This window comes from Talaromyces stipitatus, genomic scaffold, assembly GCF_000003125.1.
Source record: "Talaromyces stipitatus ATCC 10500 scf_1105507295527 genomic scaffold, whole genome shotgun sequence".
Lineage (NCBI taxonomy): Eukaryota > Fungi > Ascomycota > Eurotiomycetes > Eurotiales > Trichocomaceae > Talaromyces > Talaromyces stipitatus.
The window spans coordinates 3,360,190-3,379,514 of record NW_002990114.1 but is presented as its reverse complement, the minus strand read 5'-3'; the positions used below and the strand labels follow the sequence as shown (position 1 = coordinate 3,379,514).

The window sequence follows — 19,325 nt, the reverse complement described above, 5'->3', positions numbered from 1 at the left end:
AGAGGAAGAAAAAGAAGATAGCCGCAACCAAAACCTGTAATGGTAATCCGTTATGCCTCATAACTACCGCACGCATCCACCCTCCTTGCCAGAAAGAAAACAAAGTAACAAACCAAATGATTCAGGTCATGGGAATATGTCGCTATGCAAACCTGGACTGAGCCAGGAGATCAGAATTAGATGCAATTTGACGGGACATGCGGAGAATCATTAAAGTCAAGCAAATGGGCAGTACCGGGACTATGGTGAGGTGTGACACCAATGCCGATGCCAGATCCAGGCGGCTTTTTGACATTCTTTGCTGCAGTACTTGGTCCGACGACAACGTCGACATTTTGCAAATTGTCGCTGGTAGTCTTCCCATTTTCCACATTCAAAATGAGCACATTGACGAATTCCTCCGCGAGACTCATCCTTGCGACACAAATTTCTCATGACAACACACGCCCAGTATTGCATATCCTTCGAGTGATGTCGCACGGTGAACTTCTCTACTAACGGAAAGATATTGAGATTGTCAGGAAGTAAATACTCCTCTTCTTCCTCATCGTCAGCACGGGTTTTGCCTTCGTCGTTCTTGACATCGGACATTAATTCATCGTCTGCTCGATCGCCAGTTAAGAATGTCTTGTTCGGCTCGTCCAACAGGTCCAATTCCCGGCCAATCTTGAGCTTAGGAACCAGATGAGTATTTTGGAAATAGCTTCGGAGGTTGCAATATTTGGAAACGTAAGCAAGGAGTTGCAAGGCCATGAGAACGTCTTCGTCCCGGGGCATGCCCTTCAGAACACCCAATGGAGAATTGTGGTTGCGAAGAAACGTAGAGTAAGGACTGTGGTTGAGGACGTTCATAACGGGAGAATTTGCGTTCGCTGGCCCGGCTGTCGGAGAGAAGCCTAGCGCACCGGCGGTCTGTGTGTTTGTATTGTTAACGAGACTGCCATCTACAGCAGACCGATGAGTAATATTGAACGTTTCGGTATCTTGATTCCGTGATGGATCAGCCATAGTGAGGCCACGAGACTCGTTGTTTTCCAGCATTGACTCATCGCCGTCAACATTGTCAATCTCCATCGAATTTTGGACACCGACAATGGGCTCTGAGACAACGCCGGCCGGGCCCTCATCAGCCATTGGTGAATCCTCTCCATTGGCATCGTCCGAGTCACCAGAGGCAGACTGAAGATGGCGGAGCGTCGGTCGCACGATCTGAACAGCAGGCTGTGGTACGCTGCGAGCTTGCACTGGACCGCTGGGCGTTGTAGGTGAATCGGGTTGAGAAACGAGACCAGCAGTACGCGGGCTCGACAGATGCATGCTGGGAAGACGGAGGGTATGCTGAACGGGCCGATGGTGGACTCCATCAGTAGTGTCCATTGTAGGAACAGCTGTAGCTAGGGGTTGCATCTGTCGAATATCTTGTTGACTCTGTTGGTATCGAAGATCATGAGATCGAGGATTAAGAACGTCACGGCCAAAGGTGGTTCGTTCAGGTGGAGATGTCAAAGCAGGCTGGTGGAATGGGGTGAGCTCGGCGTTGGAGGCTTGATGTTCATTATTATTACTATTATTGTGATGGTGATGATGTCGGTGATGGTGATGATGATGAGGAGGATGGGTATTGTCTTGATTAAATGGCTGGGGAATCTGAATGGAAGGTGGAGGTGCTTGTCGACGCGAAGGCCGTTGTTCGATGGCTGCCGAACGTTCAAAGACAGTGGCTGTGGATGAAGACTGATCTCGAGTATAATGAGAGTTTGATGACGAACCCACGATTCTCGATGAAGATGATCGATCAGCATCAGCACGAGCGCGTACTTTGTCCACGACTCGAATGTAATTGTCGAGGATAGTAGCAATCACAGGCACGACATCGGCTTCGACAACACGTGTGCGCACGGCTTCGGATCCTCGTACGCCAATATTCACCACACACTGAAAAGCAAGACTCCATTTCCACATTTCCATCAAATCACCACTGCGGCCCTCCTTGAGTATGCATACTAATCGCTCGATACCGCCGTCGACGGTGAGTATATCTCGAATTCGACCGGAGGACGTCGTTAAATACGCCAGGTGGTTTAGCGAATTGATCAGAGGCAGCGTCGATGTGCAATCCAAGGCTCGTCGGTCGTATAAGGTGGTTGTGATATTGACGGATGCCTTATTGACATTGGGGATGCTAAAGTTGACCTCCCTCATCGTGGCGAGGGTTGCCGAGGATTACTCCAGCGAAATTGCTTAACCGAATTATTGACAAGGAGATAAGAATGATGAGGGATGGGTTGGATCGATAGCGCCAGATATTTAATAGCTCGAACCTCGACCCGATGAAGAAAGCGTTTAATGTTGTGTTGCAAGATGATTCACACCGCCCCTGAGGTATTTGCGATGAGATGCCAGACGGTATGAACAAGGGGATGAAGAAAGGCGAACCCGAAAGTCAAACACGCGCTATTATGGAAAAGAAACAAATAAAAGCAGATGAGTCATTAGAGATACGTCGATAGTATCTGTTGGGTTGATGGGGGTTGTGGAAGTCGATGAGGACGAAGGAAAATGGGATGAAAGAGAGGAGAAGAAGGACTGACTGACTGGCACCGGAGTCGGCGAAGGCGACTAAAGAAAGTGGTTGGAGGGGGTTCGGACGGGTAACATTAACAAATTTCGGATCAGGACCGACCAGAGAGTTCTTCGGTGGCGGCTGTCTTACGCTGTGGCTTCACCTCCACAGCTGATAAGACAGTAGAAAAGGGAGCAGAAAATTTTTGTCAATAATAATGAGATTGTTCGCGATGTCTTGCAGAGGGTTATGGAAAGGAGAAGGAAAGTAAATGAGCATAGAAATCGACAGTCGGGCCGCCACGATGAAACCAGGAGGAGAGTGCCTTAGTAATCTGCCCAGCACAGTCACTTAACTAGTTTATTTAATCTATATGCAGTCTGCTATTTACTGTTGGCCATTCTCTCTACAACTAGTTTCCATGCACTTTCTTTTTTAATTCTGATCACAATACAGATACAGACTGTGAATGGCCCAATCCGTCGGCTGTAGCCTCAGGCCTAGAGTCGCCACATTTTAATAATAGAATCTTCAGACTAGTCAATAACCACATACAAGTTGTCTGGATTCGCTGCGCTTGAGGGATGAAAGAGACAATTATACCTAGGTAAATGGGTCTAGAGTGATCTAGCTGATGGGATAGGAGGTATACTATTCTATTTGGTCTATCATAGGACACCACTGCTGTTAGATGCTTGCCAAAAAAAAAAAAAAAAGCGAGAGTCCTTTGTACCTAGTAAGGAGAGATATCCATATATACTAAATAGAGTACTCTGCTACTTGAATAAGCTGAATTGACATTCTTCCCATATCAGCATTTTTATCCATTCACGTCTACCAAGAACTCGTCAAAAGCAGAGAGTCTGAGAGTACGAGTCAGCAGATATCGTTTTGGTACTGTAATCCGCCGTCTACTGACCAACCACAAAACATCTTGTGCATCCATCCGCGACAATACGTACGACTACTCCGCACAGATACCCCTCAATTCATCTGTCTACAACAACGGCTTCTCCTCTTTAGGCATATTGCAGAGTCACCTGGGATAAATTCATTAAAGTCAATGGTTTCTTGATGTCATTTTCCGGGTGGTCAATACCTTGACTATGGCGGATGGATATGCGTTACAGTGGGATCTCACCTGACAGGGTGAGATCAGCACATACTCCGAGTCATCTCAAGTCCTGCAGCAAGTACTTGGTTGGCAAGTCTGGACGACGATCTTAGATAATGAAATGAGCACCTTGGAAGGTGAGACCACGAGATCAGTTTACTCTATCGGATGAGGGTCTTTATGGCTATGGGAAGTTACAACCATCGTATATCGACTTCGGGAGTGTTTCACATGGGATTCCACAAAAGCAATATGACTCTAACAGCACCGACCTACAATGAATGCAACAAAACACATGGTCTGAAATGACAGAAGTAAGATATCGGCAGATCGACTCCAACCAAAACTAAAACAATGCACAGATCAAGATCATAGGTGGGTGGGACTCCGTAAAACAAACCCTGGAAACACAACCAGCCCGCCTCTCGGATATAATCCATCTTCCATCTACTCTAGCACTTCTTGGTGCAGCCAGATCTTCAATGTGACTGGCTGTACAGTGATTAGGGTTGGTCTAGTGGTGTCTAAGATTAGAAACGGGCGGCTATCCTTTAGATCTGGCTGGCTCCCGAGATGCTTGACATACGTTCGCCTATAAACAGATCTTCCGGACCCCTTCAATGTTGGCTTGTTTTATTTTTGTTTTGTTTCATCTCCTCGACTGACATTCGACTGCATAGACGCAACCTGAGACTGGCGCTGTGGAGGAGGTTATTGGTTGGTTATCTTGTTTGAGGTGTTATTATTAGGACCTGCGCTGCATGTGAAGATTGCCTGGGCTATTAATACAATGGAGTCTGTTTACTCTGGAATCTGCATGTACCTGTACCGGACTACTGGGTTGGTCTAATTATAACAAGCGCATCGATTCACAGTGACTGAATACACCTTGAGGTCACTCGCATCTGTTATTGATAGTCCCAAGTAAGATACTACAGTTGACTCCATTGCAGCAAAATGTATAGCAATGGTAGTCAATACAAGCACTCACAACGATAACGTTGTTGGCTGGACTCTACCTCTGCATAACATTGGAACCGACTTAACTATATTTATAGTCATTTGAGATCTCTTGACACTACTACTCCGCAGCATGAAGTGTACGAACTACTCCGTACGAACACCGGAACATGAGATATGCCGCGCGATATTACGCCCTATAATGCAGGTGCTATACTCTCTCAAAGTCTGCTGAAAAGGGGAATTTTTTTCAACGGCGTTAATCCGACAGGTCCTATCATAAAACCAACTAACATGTACTACGGAGAAAAGGGCAAATCAAAAGACAACAGTCGCAGATCGTAATTCTGAGGATTGACATGTCCCGTCAATGACAATTCTAACTTTTAGGTCTATATACGGAGTACATTCGATGCAGTCAAGTCTCCATACTTCCGCAAGTCTGCACGGATACAGGATCCTGTAGAAAATACCCCTGAGTCCCTGAAAATCAATCTTTGATCCTTCAGAAATGTGCGTGCTTCCGTCATAGCCGTTATGCTTAATAATTGGCCACAATACAATTAAGTTAACTTAATTAATATATAACCACGTAAAGGCCCGCCTGGGTCACATCGTGCTCCGGGATCAATGGTACCAGAATGCCGGAGAATTGTCCGTAAGAGGACAATAATCTGATGTTTCACCATGTTCGCAGACGGCGAAGACGATGCAATCAATGGGCATGGGAATCATTGTGTTGGAGCCGTGAGAAATACCCTGGGGCAAGTAAATCAGAGATACACATATGATCATGCCACTAACTAGGATCCACGGCGTCCTGCCGGCTTGGCAAGGACGTATCAAAGTGAGGCGATTCATGTAAGAGGCTGATGTTGGTAACTTAACTCTAGAAACGTTCCAGATTCTAGAATCAGGTTTCTCGGTCTGATACGGTGCAAGCCACTTGGAGCATTCGTCAAGTTAGTTAGTGAAGAACTAGTATCTTGAGAAAATTACCGAGTACGGAGTACGTAAAGCTGATGATTAGGTTGCAAAACAGCGCCAAGTACTAAATGTAACGAGCAACAAAGATGACGAGTCAATCGGATCATGTAACCGTCCGTGATATATCCACTGCCCTGTAATTAATAATCATAAGACATTAACATATCAATAACAGACTGTATGTTCCTTGCCCCTTCTGCAATATTCTAGAATGCCGTAATGAAGGTCTTCTATTGTATCGGTTCGTCATGTACTCCGGATTCAACTTTTCCAGGGTTTGGCGATTGGCAAAGACTATTGGCAGCGTAGGATCGTGAGATGCAGCCAAAGAAGTTAGAACAAAATGACTGCCAAATATTTCCCGATCAGGAATGGTGGCCTGAACCAGACTTTACTAGTGGCCGGAGTCTGCACCAATAGACGTGTAGCTAGTGGGGATATTTGGGGGACACTAAACCGCAAACAGACTAGTCGTGGTCTCTATTGCACAGACCATCTATGCAAGATATTGCTATTCTTATTATGTGCACTAGTCTGTATTGTGACATATTGTATTTTATCTTTCAGAGATTCTGTCCATTGTTTCTTTTGTTATTCACCAATGGGGCCAATGGCTAAAATCGCGAACTTGGTTATCGAGATGGTCACCTCTTTTTATCATTCTGCAATACACCGCGATCAAGCAGATACTGAGTCGTATGTTTCATGACGGTCTATTCATGTTTCCAAGGTTGACCCCTATTGATATTGACCAACCCACGGTAACGGAGTGCAACTCCGTATGGATAGATTTGCGCCCCATCAGGGAGAATAATATCACTAGTCGAGCCCACCCCCAAACCCAATATCCCAACGTCGGGCAGGCCCCTTTCTTAGCTGCTTACAGTCTAGAAGCGAACATCGACTTGTATAAAAGATTCAATAGTCAATTGATATAAATATTCTTCACTGTTGTCATATCGTATCCTCGAAACCGATCGATGTAGAATTGTAGATAGTCGAGTTACACGAGGCGCTGTCTTGACACATACCGTATGGTATTTAGCTTTTCACGCTCAACTAAAACACTTGCGAGGTAAACACAGCTCGTATCCACGTATGGTAATTACAATACATGGTACATTCTTCGAGGAATACTGAGCGCTGAGTGGCTCCTCAACCAACCAGTCGCGGTCGGCGCCAGCAGCCGTCGGCCCGTGATTGGTCAGATCACGCTCACTAAGCGACCCTAGTCTTACTAGTCTCCTGCTGGGTCACTGCTTCCTCCCATCCCGATTTCCACCCTGACACTGCCGCCCACCCCCCCAAATTCCTGTCTTCGCTGCTCTTCAAGTGCTGACTGATTTGATTGCTCGATTGACTGATCCTGGCAACTGGCTCTTTGCTCCTGTTGTCTCTCGTTCCGTCGCACTCCATCAAATCCCACACCACACCTCCACTCATTCGTCCCTTGAACGTCTGCTGCTGCGTTTACGTCCATACCCATAGGGGATCGCTGTCATCGTCTGTTCCATTCGTGTTTTCCTTGTGGTGGTCAATTGCGTTCTCCGTTCTCTCGCTCCCCCCTTCTGTTTTCTTTCTTCACCTCACGAAACACACACCCCCCCTCCTCCTATCGCCCTCGGGCTTTATTGACTGGACACAATGGCGGCCGATATGAGCGGCGAGCAGATGCAGGCTAAAATAACAGCGGCCAGACGCGAAGCAGAGGGCTTGAAGGATAAGATCAAACGCAGAAAGGATGAGCTTGCCGACACGACATGTAAGAGATTCACCCTCTGTATTCATTGCAGAAAGAAAGGACGATGGTTTTTTTTTTCCAACCATGCTGTCGCCGTCCGACGACTTGTCATTTATGCGTCGCTATTCTAGCAGTATGTATAATGATCAATGCTAACGTTCATCGCCTATCTAGTGCAACAAGTTGCAATGAATAACACCGACCCTCTCCCGCGCATCGGTATGAGACCCCGTCGAACGCTCAAGGGTCATCTGGCCAAGATTTACGCCATGCACTGGTCTACCGATCGACGACATCTCGTATCGGCTTCGCAAGATGGAAAACTTATTATTTGGGACGCTTATACAACAAATAAGGTGCACGCCATCCCCCTACGGTCGTCATGGGTCATGACCTGCGCGTATGCTCCCAGCGGGAATTACGTCGCTTGCGGTGGTTTGGACAACATTTGCTCTATTTATAACCTTTCCGCCCGTGAAGGTCCGACCCGTGTCGCACGTGAATTGTCCGGTCACTCGGGCTATCTCTCATGCTGCCGCTTCATTAACGACCGACGCATTATCACCTCGTCTGGAGATATGACCTGTATGTTGTGGGATATCGAGTCGGGGTCTAAGGTGACCGAATTCGCCGACCACCTCGGCGACGTCATGTCTATCAGCATCAACCCTACTAACCAGAACGTTTTCGTGTCTGGTGCTTGCGATGCGTTTGCAAAATTGTGGGATATCCGTACTGGCAAGGCTGTGCAAACTTTTGCCGGCCACGAATCCGATATCAACGCTATTCAATTCTTCCCAGACGGAAATGCTTTTGGTACCGGTTCCGACGATACTTCTTGTCGCTTGTTCGATATTCGCGCGGATCGCGAACTCAACACCTATCAGGTAATATAGCCTTTGTTGGATGAGACATTTCCAATGCTAATCGCTTCTACAGAGCGACCAAGTCCTTTGCGGCATCACATCGGTCGCCTTTTCCGTGTCTGGACGGCTTCTGTTTGCTGGTTATGATGATTTCGAGTGCAAGGTATTTACTCAAGTCTTATTTCACATACAGCGTAGCTGATCAATTCTAGGTTTGGGATGTTCTTCGTGGAGACAAGGTCGGGTCTTTGAGTGGTCATGAAAACCGCGTCAGCTGCTTGGGCGTTAGCAATGACGGTATCAGCTTGTGCACTGGATCATGGGATTCTCTGGTGCGTTGTTATATTTGGGTTCGGGCAATCATGCTCTCCTGCTAATACTCTCCTAGCTCAAGGTTTGGGCCTGGTAAACCGGTAATTGAACCGTCCAACTTTGAAATCGAAGGATCCCGTCGATAGTTATGACTTGAGCCAAAAGCAGTGTGCCTGTCTTCTGTACGATACCTTTCTCGACCTCGGACCTCGCCTCGACCGCCAACAGTTTATACGTTTTACCGCGACACATGCATAATGAAGAAAATCCACTACCCGTTAAGTTCGAAACAAGTGTGCATTGGATACTCTTGAATTTGGATATCTTGGCTACCATACAAAACGATCTACTGCAGTTGGGCTATCACTGGGTTGACCGAGTGTTTTTTTTCTTCTCATATTCCTTATTTTATGCTACTTTGAACGTTAATGGTCCCCCTACCTTCAGCGACATCTCTCATTGGCCGTTTTCTGCCTTCTCGTTTCCTTGATCTTGTGTGTTTTTCTCTTCTTATTTATATACTATGCCCTTTTTGGGAAGGTGGAATGGCCGAACATACGCTTCCAGATCCGGCTACGATGGTATTATTTTGTGCGTGTTGTGTGTATGTTTGATTTTTGACAGCTTTTCTCCTGGCAGCGAGACATGGGTGCTTTTTTCTTTTCTTCTGTTATACTCAATTTCCGAAATACTTCATCTTTTTTTTGCCTCCACGTTGACTATTCTATTCCCCTCTTATTTTTTTTATTTTTATTTTTTACTATTGCTTACTTTTTTTTTCCCCGGGTCAATTTGCTCGAATGAGAGAAATTGAGCGTACCCCTTTTATTTTCTGGCAACGATCTCAAGGATGTAAAAAAAAGCAAGATCTGACTTGCTTGATTTCTCTTTTTCTTTTTGGTTCTTTGCAAATCTTTTTCTCTTAGTTTTTTTATATGTTTCCAAGGAAACTGATGGACTGTATTTTGTGTGGTGTATGTGATTGAGGAAAACAAGATGTTGATTTGATTGATTTTTTGAGAGTATAAGAGGTGTGTCTGGGAAGAGAGGAGGATGATGATGATGATGGAAGAAGTGGTTAGAGCAGCAGGATAGGCGGCCAGACAGGCGGCCAGGAAGGAATAACCTGGCTGTCTGGTTGGAATGACCTTGTCAGAGTCTCATAGTGGTGATCTTCTATTCTTCTTGTTCTATATCCTTGATGCGCTATTCTAGAACAATGGTTATTTTCTCTTATCTTCTGGGCTATATTTAAGTCATCGGAAACCTTTCTTAACGCTGTGTAAACAAACTAAACCTTCTCACGCTCCCCATACGTCGCCGACAATCTCAAATCCAAATACTCCTTCGCAGTCATCGAACTTCTCTCCTTCAACGAGCCAGCACCACCCCCAAATCCAACTCGACTAGCTTCCACACCGGCCGCAGCAACCAATGGACTCGGCACAGGAGGTACAAGATTACAATCATTAAGCGGATGACAGAAAAACACAACACTATACCTATCCTGCGGTTTTGTGTCTGCTTCTGTTCCTGCAGGTGAACGCTCCGCAAGTGGGAATACGACTCGATGAATAGTCGATTTGAGTAATCCGTTTGTCCAGAAACTGAGCATGTCACCTATATTAATCAGTATAGGTGGGAAATCGTCTTTGATGCCCCCCGCTGCGGCTTCGGGCCATACGGGGACGGGAGCCCAGCTGCCGTCTGCGGTGAGGATTTCGAGACCTGGCTGTCCGGGACGCTGGAATAGGAGTGTGATTGTCCCGTAGTCTGAATGGGCGCCTGCGCGGACGTCAATGTCGTGTTGGTAGCTAGACGAGGCCGGGGAGTTGATGGAAGGGTAGTAGAGGAAGCGTAGGATGCAGCCTGTTGAGCCCCGAGAGGCGTCGTGTCGGGTTACGAAGAATTCGGGATCGATCTGTCGTGACGATTACATATTTGTTTTTCTCTAGGTGAAGGTGGGAAACGTACCTCCAATCCAAGCGCGAGCAGTCTCATCACACGTGCAGCAGTTTTGTTGCACAGGTTTGTGAAATGCTTGATATCACCTTCGTGTGGTTCAAGGGCTGGGGGAAGTGGTTGTTGGAGTTTTCCATTCTTGAATTCACCGAAATTGAGAGCCCTTTTTTCTTCGTTTAGTTGGTTCTATCATTATAAACTCATGGTGGTTCATACTCTTTGAAATCGCCAGTCTGCTCGTCTGTTAGCATGGCTCAAGTGAGGTGTTTGGCGAATACATACCCTTTGATGCTCCGGATCTAGAATTTCGGAGTGCATTCCTGACCAGCCTCGATTCTGTATGACGTGAGCAGGTGTACAGACTAAAATATATAGCTTATACATACATCCGTCCTAATACGGCACTTTTCTTTCTCCTCATTGGGCAGCGCAAAGAATTTCTTGGACTGTAGCCCTAATCAGCTAGAAGTACAATGTTGTGGCGGTATGGCACTTACCAAATCAAAGGTAGAATCAACCTCAGCTGCCGAAAAGTCACTTCCCTTTCCATGGACATAGAAAAAGCCATATTTGATTGCGGCATCGAGCATATCCTTCCCAACGGCGGGATTGAGGGGATCCGAGATGTCGATAATGGGGAGCTGGATCGGGGATGCCATTGTGTTATTCACCGGCTCAATGCTGTAATACAAGTTCTAGGATGATTTCCTGCAGACTTTATAGAAGAGAAAAACAAAAGACGAAGAAGACTCTTATGTATCTAGGTATGCGGGGAACCGGGAAGATTAGAGTGGGACTATCAGTGATACGGAATTTTGATTTCGATCAGATGGTAGAACGGTCTCTCAAAATCTTGGCGGCATATGTACCTGATTACTGGGTCCTTCGGAGCTCTCCGTATTCATCTGTTTTTCTCGCTTATCGTCTTAAGTAGATGAGTGGCTACCAGTGCCGATTACCATTGTCATCGGGATGACTCATTGATTGATTGAGTGAGAGAGAGAGAGAGAGTGGGTAGTTGTGGTCTGAGTCAATGGATACTCTACACCATCGGTTCTCCCTCAAGCTGGGCAAGACTCTTAAGAACAGTGAATTGATTTTGGAGTATTCCATTCTTCAAAGACTCAATAAGAACAGTATCAGATCACGTGAAGTTGGAGATAAAGATCTGTCTGAATATAGAAAATCTGTCTAACCTCGTTCAGACTAGCGCAACAGCGTCCTTTCCAAAGAGTGGGCCTACACCTACCCAAACAGTCCAACTGCAATAAAGTCTCACCCTAAAGTCCCTAGCTCCTTCATCAACAATCAAGACTAGAACGACAATATTTTAGCTCACGTATTCGCGCTTACATCCTACTCTGAGCGAATACATTGCTCCCAGCTCGGCAGGTTATTTGACAAGCTCGTCTGATCAGTGCACATTCAAACCTAAGGGGGCAGCTCTCGTCTCTGCGGCGCCCGCATTCTAGAAAATTACGCACTTGACAGCCGCTAGCTATTGTCGCCATGCCCCGTACGTCCCAGATTCAATTTCCTCCAGTTTACAGTGTTCTCTATCATATCTAACAATTACCAGCCATTCGTGCGCTAGATGACTGGGCTACCAGCCATGCATACACCCTCGCTCTATCCAGCCTGAAAGGAACCGTGATAGGCATTGATGCCACCTACTACCTCCACCAACACCTTCACCACCCATCCACTCGTGAACCCCTCCTAATTGCCCTCGGCGGTTTCCCCTTTGCGCTTAGAGCGAATATTGAGCGAGAGCTCATGGAGCTCAAGGAGTTGGGGATTGGACTTCTTTTCGTCTTTGACGGTCTCCAATTCGGTGTCGAAGATTCGCAGAACCGTGTACGGAACGATTCGAGACGAGCCGATTCTGCGCGTGCCTTTGAACAAGCGTGGGAACTGTATGATCAGCAGCAGGCTGATCAGGTGGTCGATGCGTTTAGCAATGCTGGTGAGTGATTGACTGTCAACCGGGCCATGCATATTGGAAAGCTGAACCTTTCGTGAATTAGGCAACCCCGAACCAGTCGAGTTCTACCGATTCCTGCAACGAATTCTCTTCGAAAATAGTGTCGATTTCTTCGTAGCCCCTTATAGCGCTGCCGCCCAGGTATACCCACTATGCTACCAATTGATGGAAAGAGTCTCGGCTGACTGATCGTTACAATTGCAGCTCAAGTATTTCGAGAGCACTCCGAAACCTTTCATTGACTTTGTCTGGGGATCCACAGATGTCCTTCTATTCGACATTGAGAAAGTCATCCTCAAACTCGATCTCGAAGCTGGCCAATTCCTCTGGATATCCAAGGAACACTGCAAGGAGGAACTCGGTCGACTCACCAACGAGCAATTCCTTGACTTTGCCTTGCTGCTAGGCTCTCGCTATCTTCGCACGTTCCCTCCATTCGAGAATTCTACTTTTCCCAGCAAGCCATGGAATGTTTCTAACGCATTGACTATTTTCAACGGCGCAAATCGCCATGCCACTACATTATGTTCACAGTTCGAGGAGGACCGCCGCGTGCAGGATCTTCAGTATCTTGACCGCTATAAACGAGCCTATATGTCAATCAAGCATCATGTGATTGCCGATAACGAAGGTCGAGTCGGTCCCTTGGATCCGGAAACAGCTCCATCAGACGTACATGAACTAATTGGGCAGCGTCTACCGGAGGAACTTTACTATTACATTTCTAGAGGTGTCTTGGGTCCCAACATTCCCAACTATCTAACCACCGGTCAGCTTACTGTACCATTACCCTTTGGCGTTGAGGACTCCGAAGTTTATCGTCGTCTCGCCGGTGATTCACTCATGCCAATTCGCGAACAAGCTGTTGGCTTGCTCTCTAACTGCCTTCATCGATTCTATCAGACCAAGGTCATCAACGTCCGACTTTGGCATGAGGAGAACTCCACCCGAACAATCAACCTCAAAACATTACCCTCAGTCAGAGATTCTATTAGAAGCTGGAGAATTAGTCATAAAGAGTTGCCCAGTGAATTGGCCACCCTTGAGGTTAGTATTTTGGCAATCGATATGATATTCTCTGGGTATGACGCTGACTTGTGTAGACCCCTCGTGGATCGCTGAAATTTGCTGCCGGGAGCTTGAAGAACTCGGAATTCGTGTCAAAGACATTTTATACTAAAGAAGCTGTCGTAAGTGCTGCTCAACCTACTTTTTGCGTTTACTGGCTCATTTCAAAAGACACTATCATCGGAAGACGAGATCCTCCATCAGACTCTGTTAGCGTTCCTGCAGCTCCGGGGCTACGTGAATAGCAAGCACGAGCTCACAGAATGGGGAAAGTGCTTTACTGAAGCGATCAAGGTACTCGACTCTGCTAAAGGACCAGTCGATTCTCAGTCTTATGAAAACGTCCTTACTGCTGTTGAAATGCTGCGCATGGGAGTTTTGGGTACCAGCAATTGGTTCCCACACCACTCGGGTGGTCCAATGCGAGGCTCAGGTATGCTATAAACATCTCGACCTCCGAAACCCGTACTAATGATTACAGACGAGGACAAGTCCTACAACCTCCTCATCTCGCGAGTCGCATGTATTGGAAAGCTAAAGCACAAACCTATTGGCTACTCAGGACCACTCAGTCGCCAGCTTTTATCTTTCCGCTCTTTGATTTCTGCTGTCCGACGGACATTGCGGGAGCTGATTGAAGTAGTACTCACCTCGATGCTATTGAGTGGCGAGGTAGATCGAAGCATCAGCAGCGAAGGACTGACATCAATCAGTTTCAAGTGAGTTTGTCTTTTATAGCATGGTTGTTCATGACTGACGTATTAGGTTGCCGTTTATCGACGATAATGATTGTGGTCTTGGTATTGCAGTACGGACCTATCTTGATGACCTGCTCTACCAGCCGGAATCATCGTCACCTAAAACTCGTGAAGAGGTTAGGGCTAAAGGCAAAGAATGGTTCCAGCACAGTGAAAGTTTCGAAGCGAATCTGGATGCCGCTTTTACTCTATGGGATGCGGTATGTTGAATCCAGTATGTTGTATATGCATTGATGTCCAGCTAATTGATGTGAAAGGTTTATGTGGCTTCCCAAACCGCACCCAAAGACTTCAAGGCGCCTAAAGTGTGGGATGATGCCAACAAATGGCTGGCTAGTCATCGATGAGCGAGCAGTCAAACATTTTTCACACCAATCATTTGATGAGGCACCTCGATACTAGTATGGCATGATATGATCGCAGCAATGATAGCTACGTAACGTAATATTACGCATAGTGAATGACGGAACGGAAAGGTGAGAGAATTGATATACCAGATCAGGCTTGCTTGGTCCAGAGTATGTCGAATACCATCATTATCATATATGCAGCTGCATATTTAGATACGATCAAAGCCATAGCCAATAAATGACAGTCTTATTCGTGGTGCTACGAGAGAAATGAAATATGAAACTTGCTGATAAATACCTTAAAGCGGCGAGAGCATTAGTAATTACCATACTAGGATATGTGGCAATACGGACAGGCAATGTTGCGGAAACTCCAGCTGTCCTTAATTATTTCGAACTACAACAACAACATTGAGTTCTTTTGATACCCGACCAAAAGTTCTATTATACGATCTTTATTTGTGTTTCAAGACACTTGCTCATTGCTATATTGTTGACCAATAGCTTGTCAAGATGGCTCGTCTGAGCTTCATCGTGAGCAGTCTTGCGCTGTTCATCAGCATCGTCAGCGCCGCATCTGCCGTTCTCGACCTCCTTCCCTCCAACTTTGAAGAAGTCGCCATCAAATCCGGAAAACCCACATTAGTCGAATTCTTCGCCCCTTGGTGTGGACATTGCAAGAACTTAGCCCCAGTATACGAAGAACTCGCACAAACATTCTCATTCTCCGATAAAGTTCAAATCGCAAAAGTTGATGCCGACGAGCATCGTTCCCTCGGGAAGCAATTCGGTGTTCAGGGTTTCCCAACGTTGAAATTCTTTGATGGCAAGAGTGATACTCCCATTGAGTATAGTGGTGGTCGGGATCTTGAGAGCTTGTCGGCTTTTATTACGGAGAAGACTGGCATTCGGCCCAAGGCTGCTTATCATCCGCCTAGCAATGTGCAGATGTTGACCGAGTCGTCTTTTAAGGATGTTGTTGGTACTGATAAGAATGTTTTGGTTGCTTTTACTGCTCCATGGTGTGGACGTATGTGAACCTTTTTCCTTTCCCCTGACGGTGAGGTTCTTGGATGCTAATGTTCTGGGATTATTTAGACTGCAAGAGCCTCGCTCCTACATGGGAAGAACTTGCCAAGGATTTCGCTCGTGACGAGAACGTAGTCATCGCCAAGGTTGACTGTGAAGCCGAGAACTCGAAATCACTAGCCTCAGAATTCAAGATCCAAGGTTTCCCCACGATCAAATTCTTCCCTGCTGGTTCCTCAGAGCCCGTTGCATACGAAGGTGGTCGATCCGAGAACAACTTCGTGGACTACATCAACGAAAAAGTCGGCACTCACCGTGTCGTCGGTGGCGGACTTGACGAGAAGGCCGGCACTATCCCCACTCTTGACTCGATCGTCGCCAAATACGTACCTACCAAGAGCTTCGCTAAGCTCTCGGACGAAATCAAGAAGTCCGCTAAGAATGTGCAGGAGCAGTATGCTCAGTACTATATCAAGGTTACCGAGAAGTTGAAGGAGAGCGAGGGATACGTCAACAAGGAGTTCACAAGATTGACCAAGATCTTGTCTAAGGGTGGACTTGCGCCGGAGAAGATTGATGATCTGATTTCTCGTAGCAATATTCTTCGTCAATTTTTGGGCGAGACGGAGAATCCCAAGGATGAATTGTAATTCCGTTCTTTTAGTTGCATGTTCCCCGACTTGGGCACGCTTCGGTCTGATATATATATCATGTTTCCTGGAACCATTTGAGATGGACCGGACATTGCGCTGTTTACTGCTGTTGTATAAATTATGATCAAGGTTGAAGAGAGGCAATCATAGTGATACCTCAATATTAAGCTTCCTTATGCATGTATTGTAGATTTTCATAAAGAAGGAACTATTTGCAATATGGTATCTCAAATTTTCAACTCATAGCTCAGGTAGATGAGACCAATTTCAATGTATAGAGCCAGCGCATTAGACAAGACTCATTCTGACCATACCGTCATATGTATATTCATCTGAGAAAGAGGATCACGCCTTTGACGTTCCAGCATTCTCCTGTACTTCACTCAACGAAGCCTCGAGCTCATCTAATCTCCGAGTCATATCATCGACTATAAATTGCGTCAGTTATGTTTCCCCCAACTATAGGCAGCGATCCAAAGAAAAAGGGGAAAACATACGTTTACCAAATATCTCGGTAGAAACACCATCGAACTTGTGCTGGAGTTGGTCTAGGAGTTCATCCACGGCGGCTGCGAGTTCGGGTGCACCTGTAGAGGGATCTGTCGGTGTCTGCTGTTTGTCAATACATTTCCTCTTAATAGACCATGATGCCCAGGTAATTCCTTAGACCAATGGGAGAAATGCAAAATTATTCTTACCTGCAGTTGACCCCCGGACGGGGAGTCCTTGATATCTGTTGACATGGAGGTAAAGTATACGTAGTTCTCGTGACTAATCCAATGTTTCACTTCAGGTCCTCAATCAACACAACTTTCATACCGTATCCTCCAGTCGTAAATAAGGTTCTGCGTTCATGGATCAAGTAAATATTTTAGCAAAATACCTCGATCGAACACGCAGAAGTGGTTACTAACTATTTACTTGCAAAATGGTGGTTCTTCACCCGCATAATCATCCATGGATCTACCTTAGAGTTGATTGGTAGATATTTATCAAGCAGTTGCGCTAGACTGAAACTAGTTAGGGCAGTTTGTTATCGGGACCAGGACATATCGGGTATAGCGCCGTTGCTTTCCGAATCTTAAAAAAATTATTTGCTCCAACTCAAGCTCCCGCTTTATCAACAGTTTGATTCTGTTTATTTGCACTGATACTTGTGCAGAACTCTTATTCCTCTGAGAACAGAATAGAGAAATTGTCGTCAGTATCTACAACCAGTTCATTTAGAAACGAAGCAAAATGGTGAAGAAGAGCAAGTTGTTCGCGGCACTCGACGCCCATAAAGGCAGAGATTATGAGAAGGAGCGCCAGAAGAAATTAGCAAAGGCCGCGGAGAAGAAGAAAAAGGCTAAGAAGGAAGAATCAAAGGAGGAGATCGAAGAGGTAAGCTTTCCGTATCAATTACGCAATTCGATAGAATTTCACTAATGTATGGAATTGCAGGAAAATGTGAATGGTGTCGAGAAGCCTGAAACCAACGGCGAAGAAGAACCTAAAGAGAATGAGGACACGGGTGGAGTTAAGCTCACAGAGGAGGATCAAGAAGAGAATCAAAACGAGGAGGAAGAAGAAAGTGAAGGCGAAGAAGAGGAGGATATACCACTATCAGATCTCTCCGAAGACGAACGCGCAGATGTCATTCCTCACCAACGTCTCACCATCAACAACTCAGCCGCCATCAACACCTCCATCAAGCGTATATCATTCATTACCGCACAAACACCCTTTTCTGAACACAATTCCTTAGTGTCCACCGAACCTGTGGACGTACCCGATCCCAACGACGATCTCACTCGCGAATTAGCCTTTTACAAAGTCTGCCAGTCAGCTGCTGTTGACGCTCGTCGTTTACTGAAAAAGGAAGGTGTGCCATTCACCAGACCGACGGATTATTTCGCGGAAATGGTCAAGACAGATGAGCATATGAGCAAGATTAAGAAGAAGTTGTTTGATGAGGCGGCTTCAAAGAAAGCGGCGGCGGATGCGCGACGACAGAGAGACTTGAAGAAGTTTGGTAAACAGGTGCAGGTTGCCAAGTTGCAGCAGCGTCAGAAGGAGAAGAAGGAGACGTTGGAGAAGATTAACAGTTTGAAGCGGAGTACGTCCCCTTCCTTTCTTCTTGCTGTCCGGTTCCCTGTAATACTAACAGAGTAGAACGTAAAACTGAACCAACCGGCCCCACCGATAATGACAATGATCTCTTCGACGTCGCCATCGACAACGACAGCACGAACAAAAAATCCTCCTTCGGAAAACGCGGCGGCAAGGACACAGGCGTCTCAGCAAAACGACAAAAGAAGAACGAAAAATACGGATTTGGCGGAAAGAAGAGATTCGCAAAGTCCGGTGACGCCATGTCTTCCGCTGATCTACGTGGGTTTTCGGCTAAGAAGATGAAAGCTGGTGCTGGTGGTGCGAAGAAGAGGCCTGGCAAGAGTAGGAGAAATGCTATGAAGTGATGAAAAGTATTTATTCGTTTGTTCTAGATTTTTTTCTGTTATTGCAACTGCCATAACATAGTATTATAGTCTTTGGGACCTGGGAAAAGGAACCTGGCGTTAGGAGCTGATTCATCATTGAAATTATAAGACAGAAAGTGTCTTTTTCAAAAGTCATTAATTGATTCTTATGTATATGATCACAATGACCAAAATCGGTTGACCATGATATTTCATCATTCATTATAGCTAAAGTAGTCGCTTCATTTAGATCGACCATTATTCGGTAATTCCAATCCATTATTTGATGCGCTGAATGACATAGTCGTAGGCCATGTAGCTCGGAAGTCCAATGTAGCCAGGTAAATTGACTTCTATCGCTCTCCGTGCTTTCGACCCATGCATAGCACAATAGTGCTTCGTGGTCAAGAGTAATGGGTGCGCCTCTGCTAGGTGTTGTCGAGAACATTAACATCATCGCGTGTCTCGAAGATTGAGAAATGCAAGCCCTCTCGGATATGCTGCTTCAGATTTCAAAAG

At 46.0% G+C, this 19,325-nt stretch overlaps 7 protein-coding genes across 7 annotated transcripts, besides 3 other annotated features; 4 read left to right on the top strand and 3 right to left on the bottom strand.

The window, feature by feature from the left end:
• Nucleotides 1-176: 176 nt before the first annotated feature.
• TSTA_092750 (MYND domain protein (SamB), putative) lies at nt 177-2,202 on the bottom strand (the record flags this gene model as incomplete). The annotated part of the gene is made up of 2 exons (XM_002478947.1): nt 177-414; nt 446-2,202. The coding sequence occupies 2 exons, from the start codon at nt 2,200-2,202 to the stop codon at nt 177-179; spliced, it is 1,995 nt and encodes a 664-aa protein (XP_002478992.1).
• Nucleotides 1,573-1,608: a microsatellite.
• A 5,066-nt stretch (nt 2,203-7,268) lies between the features above and the next one.
• On the top strand, nt 7,269-8,608 carry TSTA_092740 (G protein complex beta subunit SfaD; the record flags this gene model as incomplete). Its single annotated transcript, XM_002478946.1, has 4 exons — nt 7,269-7,386; nt 7,540-8,252; nt 8,305-8,394; nt 8,444-8,608. The coding sequence occupies 4 exons, from the start codon at nt 7,269-7,271 to the stop codon at nt 8,606-8,608; spliced, it is 1,086 nt and encodes a 361-aa protein (XP_002478991.1).
• Nucleotides 8,609-9,278: 670 nt separating this feature from the next.
• Nucleotides 9,279-9,303: a sequence feature (AT_rich).
• Nucleotides 9,304-9,834: 531 nt separating this feature from the next.
• On the bottom strand, nt 9,835-11,164 carry TSTA_092730 (oxidoreductase, 2OG-Fe(II) oxygenase family, putative; the record flags this gene model as incomplete). Its single annotated transcript, XM_002478945.1, has 5 exons — nt 9,835-10,464; nt 10,518-10,691; nt 10,788-10,841; nt 10,892-10,951; nt 11,003-11,164. 5 exons carry the CDS (start codon nt 11,162-11,164, stop codon nt 9,835-9,837), a joined length of 1,080 nt encoding a protein of 359 aa, XP_002478990.1.
• Nucleotides 11,165-12,014: 850 nt separating this feature from the next.
• On the top strand, nt 12,015-14,662 carry TSTA_092720 (posttranscriptional regulation nuclease (Mkt1), putative; the record flags this gene model as incomplete). The annotated part of the gene is made up of 9 exons (XM_002478944.1): nt 12,015-12,021; nt 12,085-12,471; nt 12,533-12,630; nt 12,694-13,536; nt 13,593-13,679; nt 13,729-13,990; nt 14,039-14,276; nt 14,323-14,515; nt 14,573-14,662. The coding sequence occupies 9 exons, from the start codon at nt 12,015-12,017 to the stop codon at nt 14,660-14,662; spliced, it is 2,205 nt and encodes a 734-aa protein (XP_002478989.1).
• Nucleotides 14,663-15,178: 516 nt separating this feature from the next.
• TSTA_092710 (disulfide isomerase (TigA), putative) lies at nt 15,179-16,344 on the top strand (the record flags this gene model as incomplete). The annotated part of the gene is made up of 2 exons (XM_002478943.1): nt 15,179-15,695; nt 15,764-16,344. 2 exons carry the CDS (start codon nt 15,179-15,181, stop codon nt 16,342-16,344), a joined length of 1,098 nt encoding a protein of 365 aa, XP_002478988.1.
• A 348-nt stretch (nt 16,345-16,692) lies between these two features.
• TSTA_092700 (uncharacterized protein) lies at nt 16,693-17,090 on the bottom strand (the record flags this gene model as incomplete). Its single annotated transcript, XM_002478942.1, has 3 exons — nt 16,693-16,775; nt 16,845-16,956; nt 17,046-17,090. 3 exons carry the CDS (start codon nt 17,088-17,090, stop codon nt 16,693-16,695), a joined length of 240 nt encoding a protein of 79 aa, XP_002478987.1.
• Nucleotides 17,091-17,586: 496 nt separating this feature from the next.
• Nucleotides 17,587-18,806, top strand: TSTA_092690 (rRNA processing protein (Ebp2), putative; the record flags this gene model as incomplete). The annotated part of the gene is made up of 3 exons (XM_002478941.1): nt 17,587-17,730; nt 17,791-18,445; nt 18,502-18,806. 3 exons carry the CDS (start codon nt 17,587-17,589, stop codon nt 18,804-18,806), a joined length of 1,104 nt encoding a protein of 367 aa, XP_002478986.1.
• Nucleotides 17,877-17,942: a sequence feature (CT-rich).
• Nucleotides 18,807-19,325: the final 519 nt, after the last annotated feature.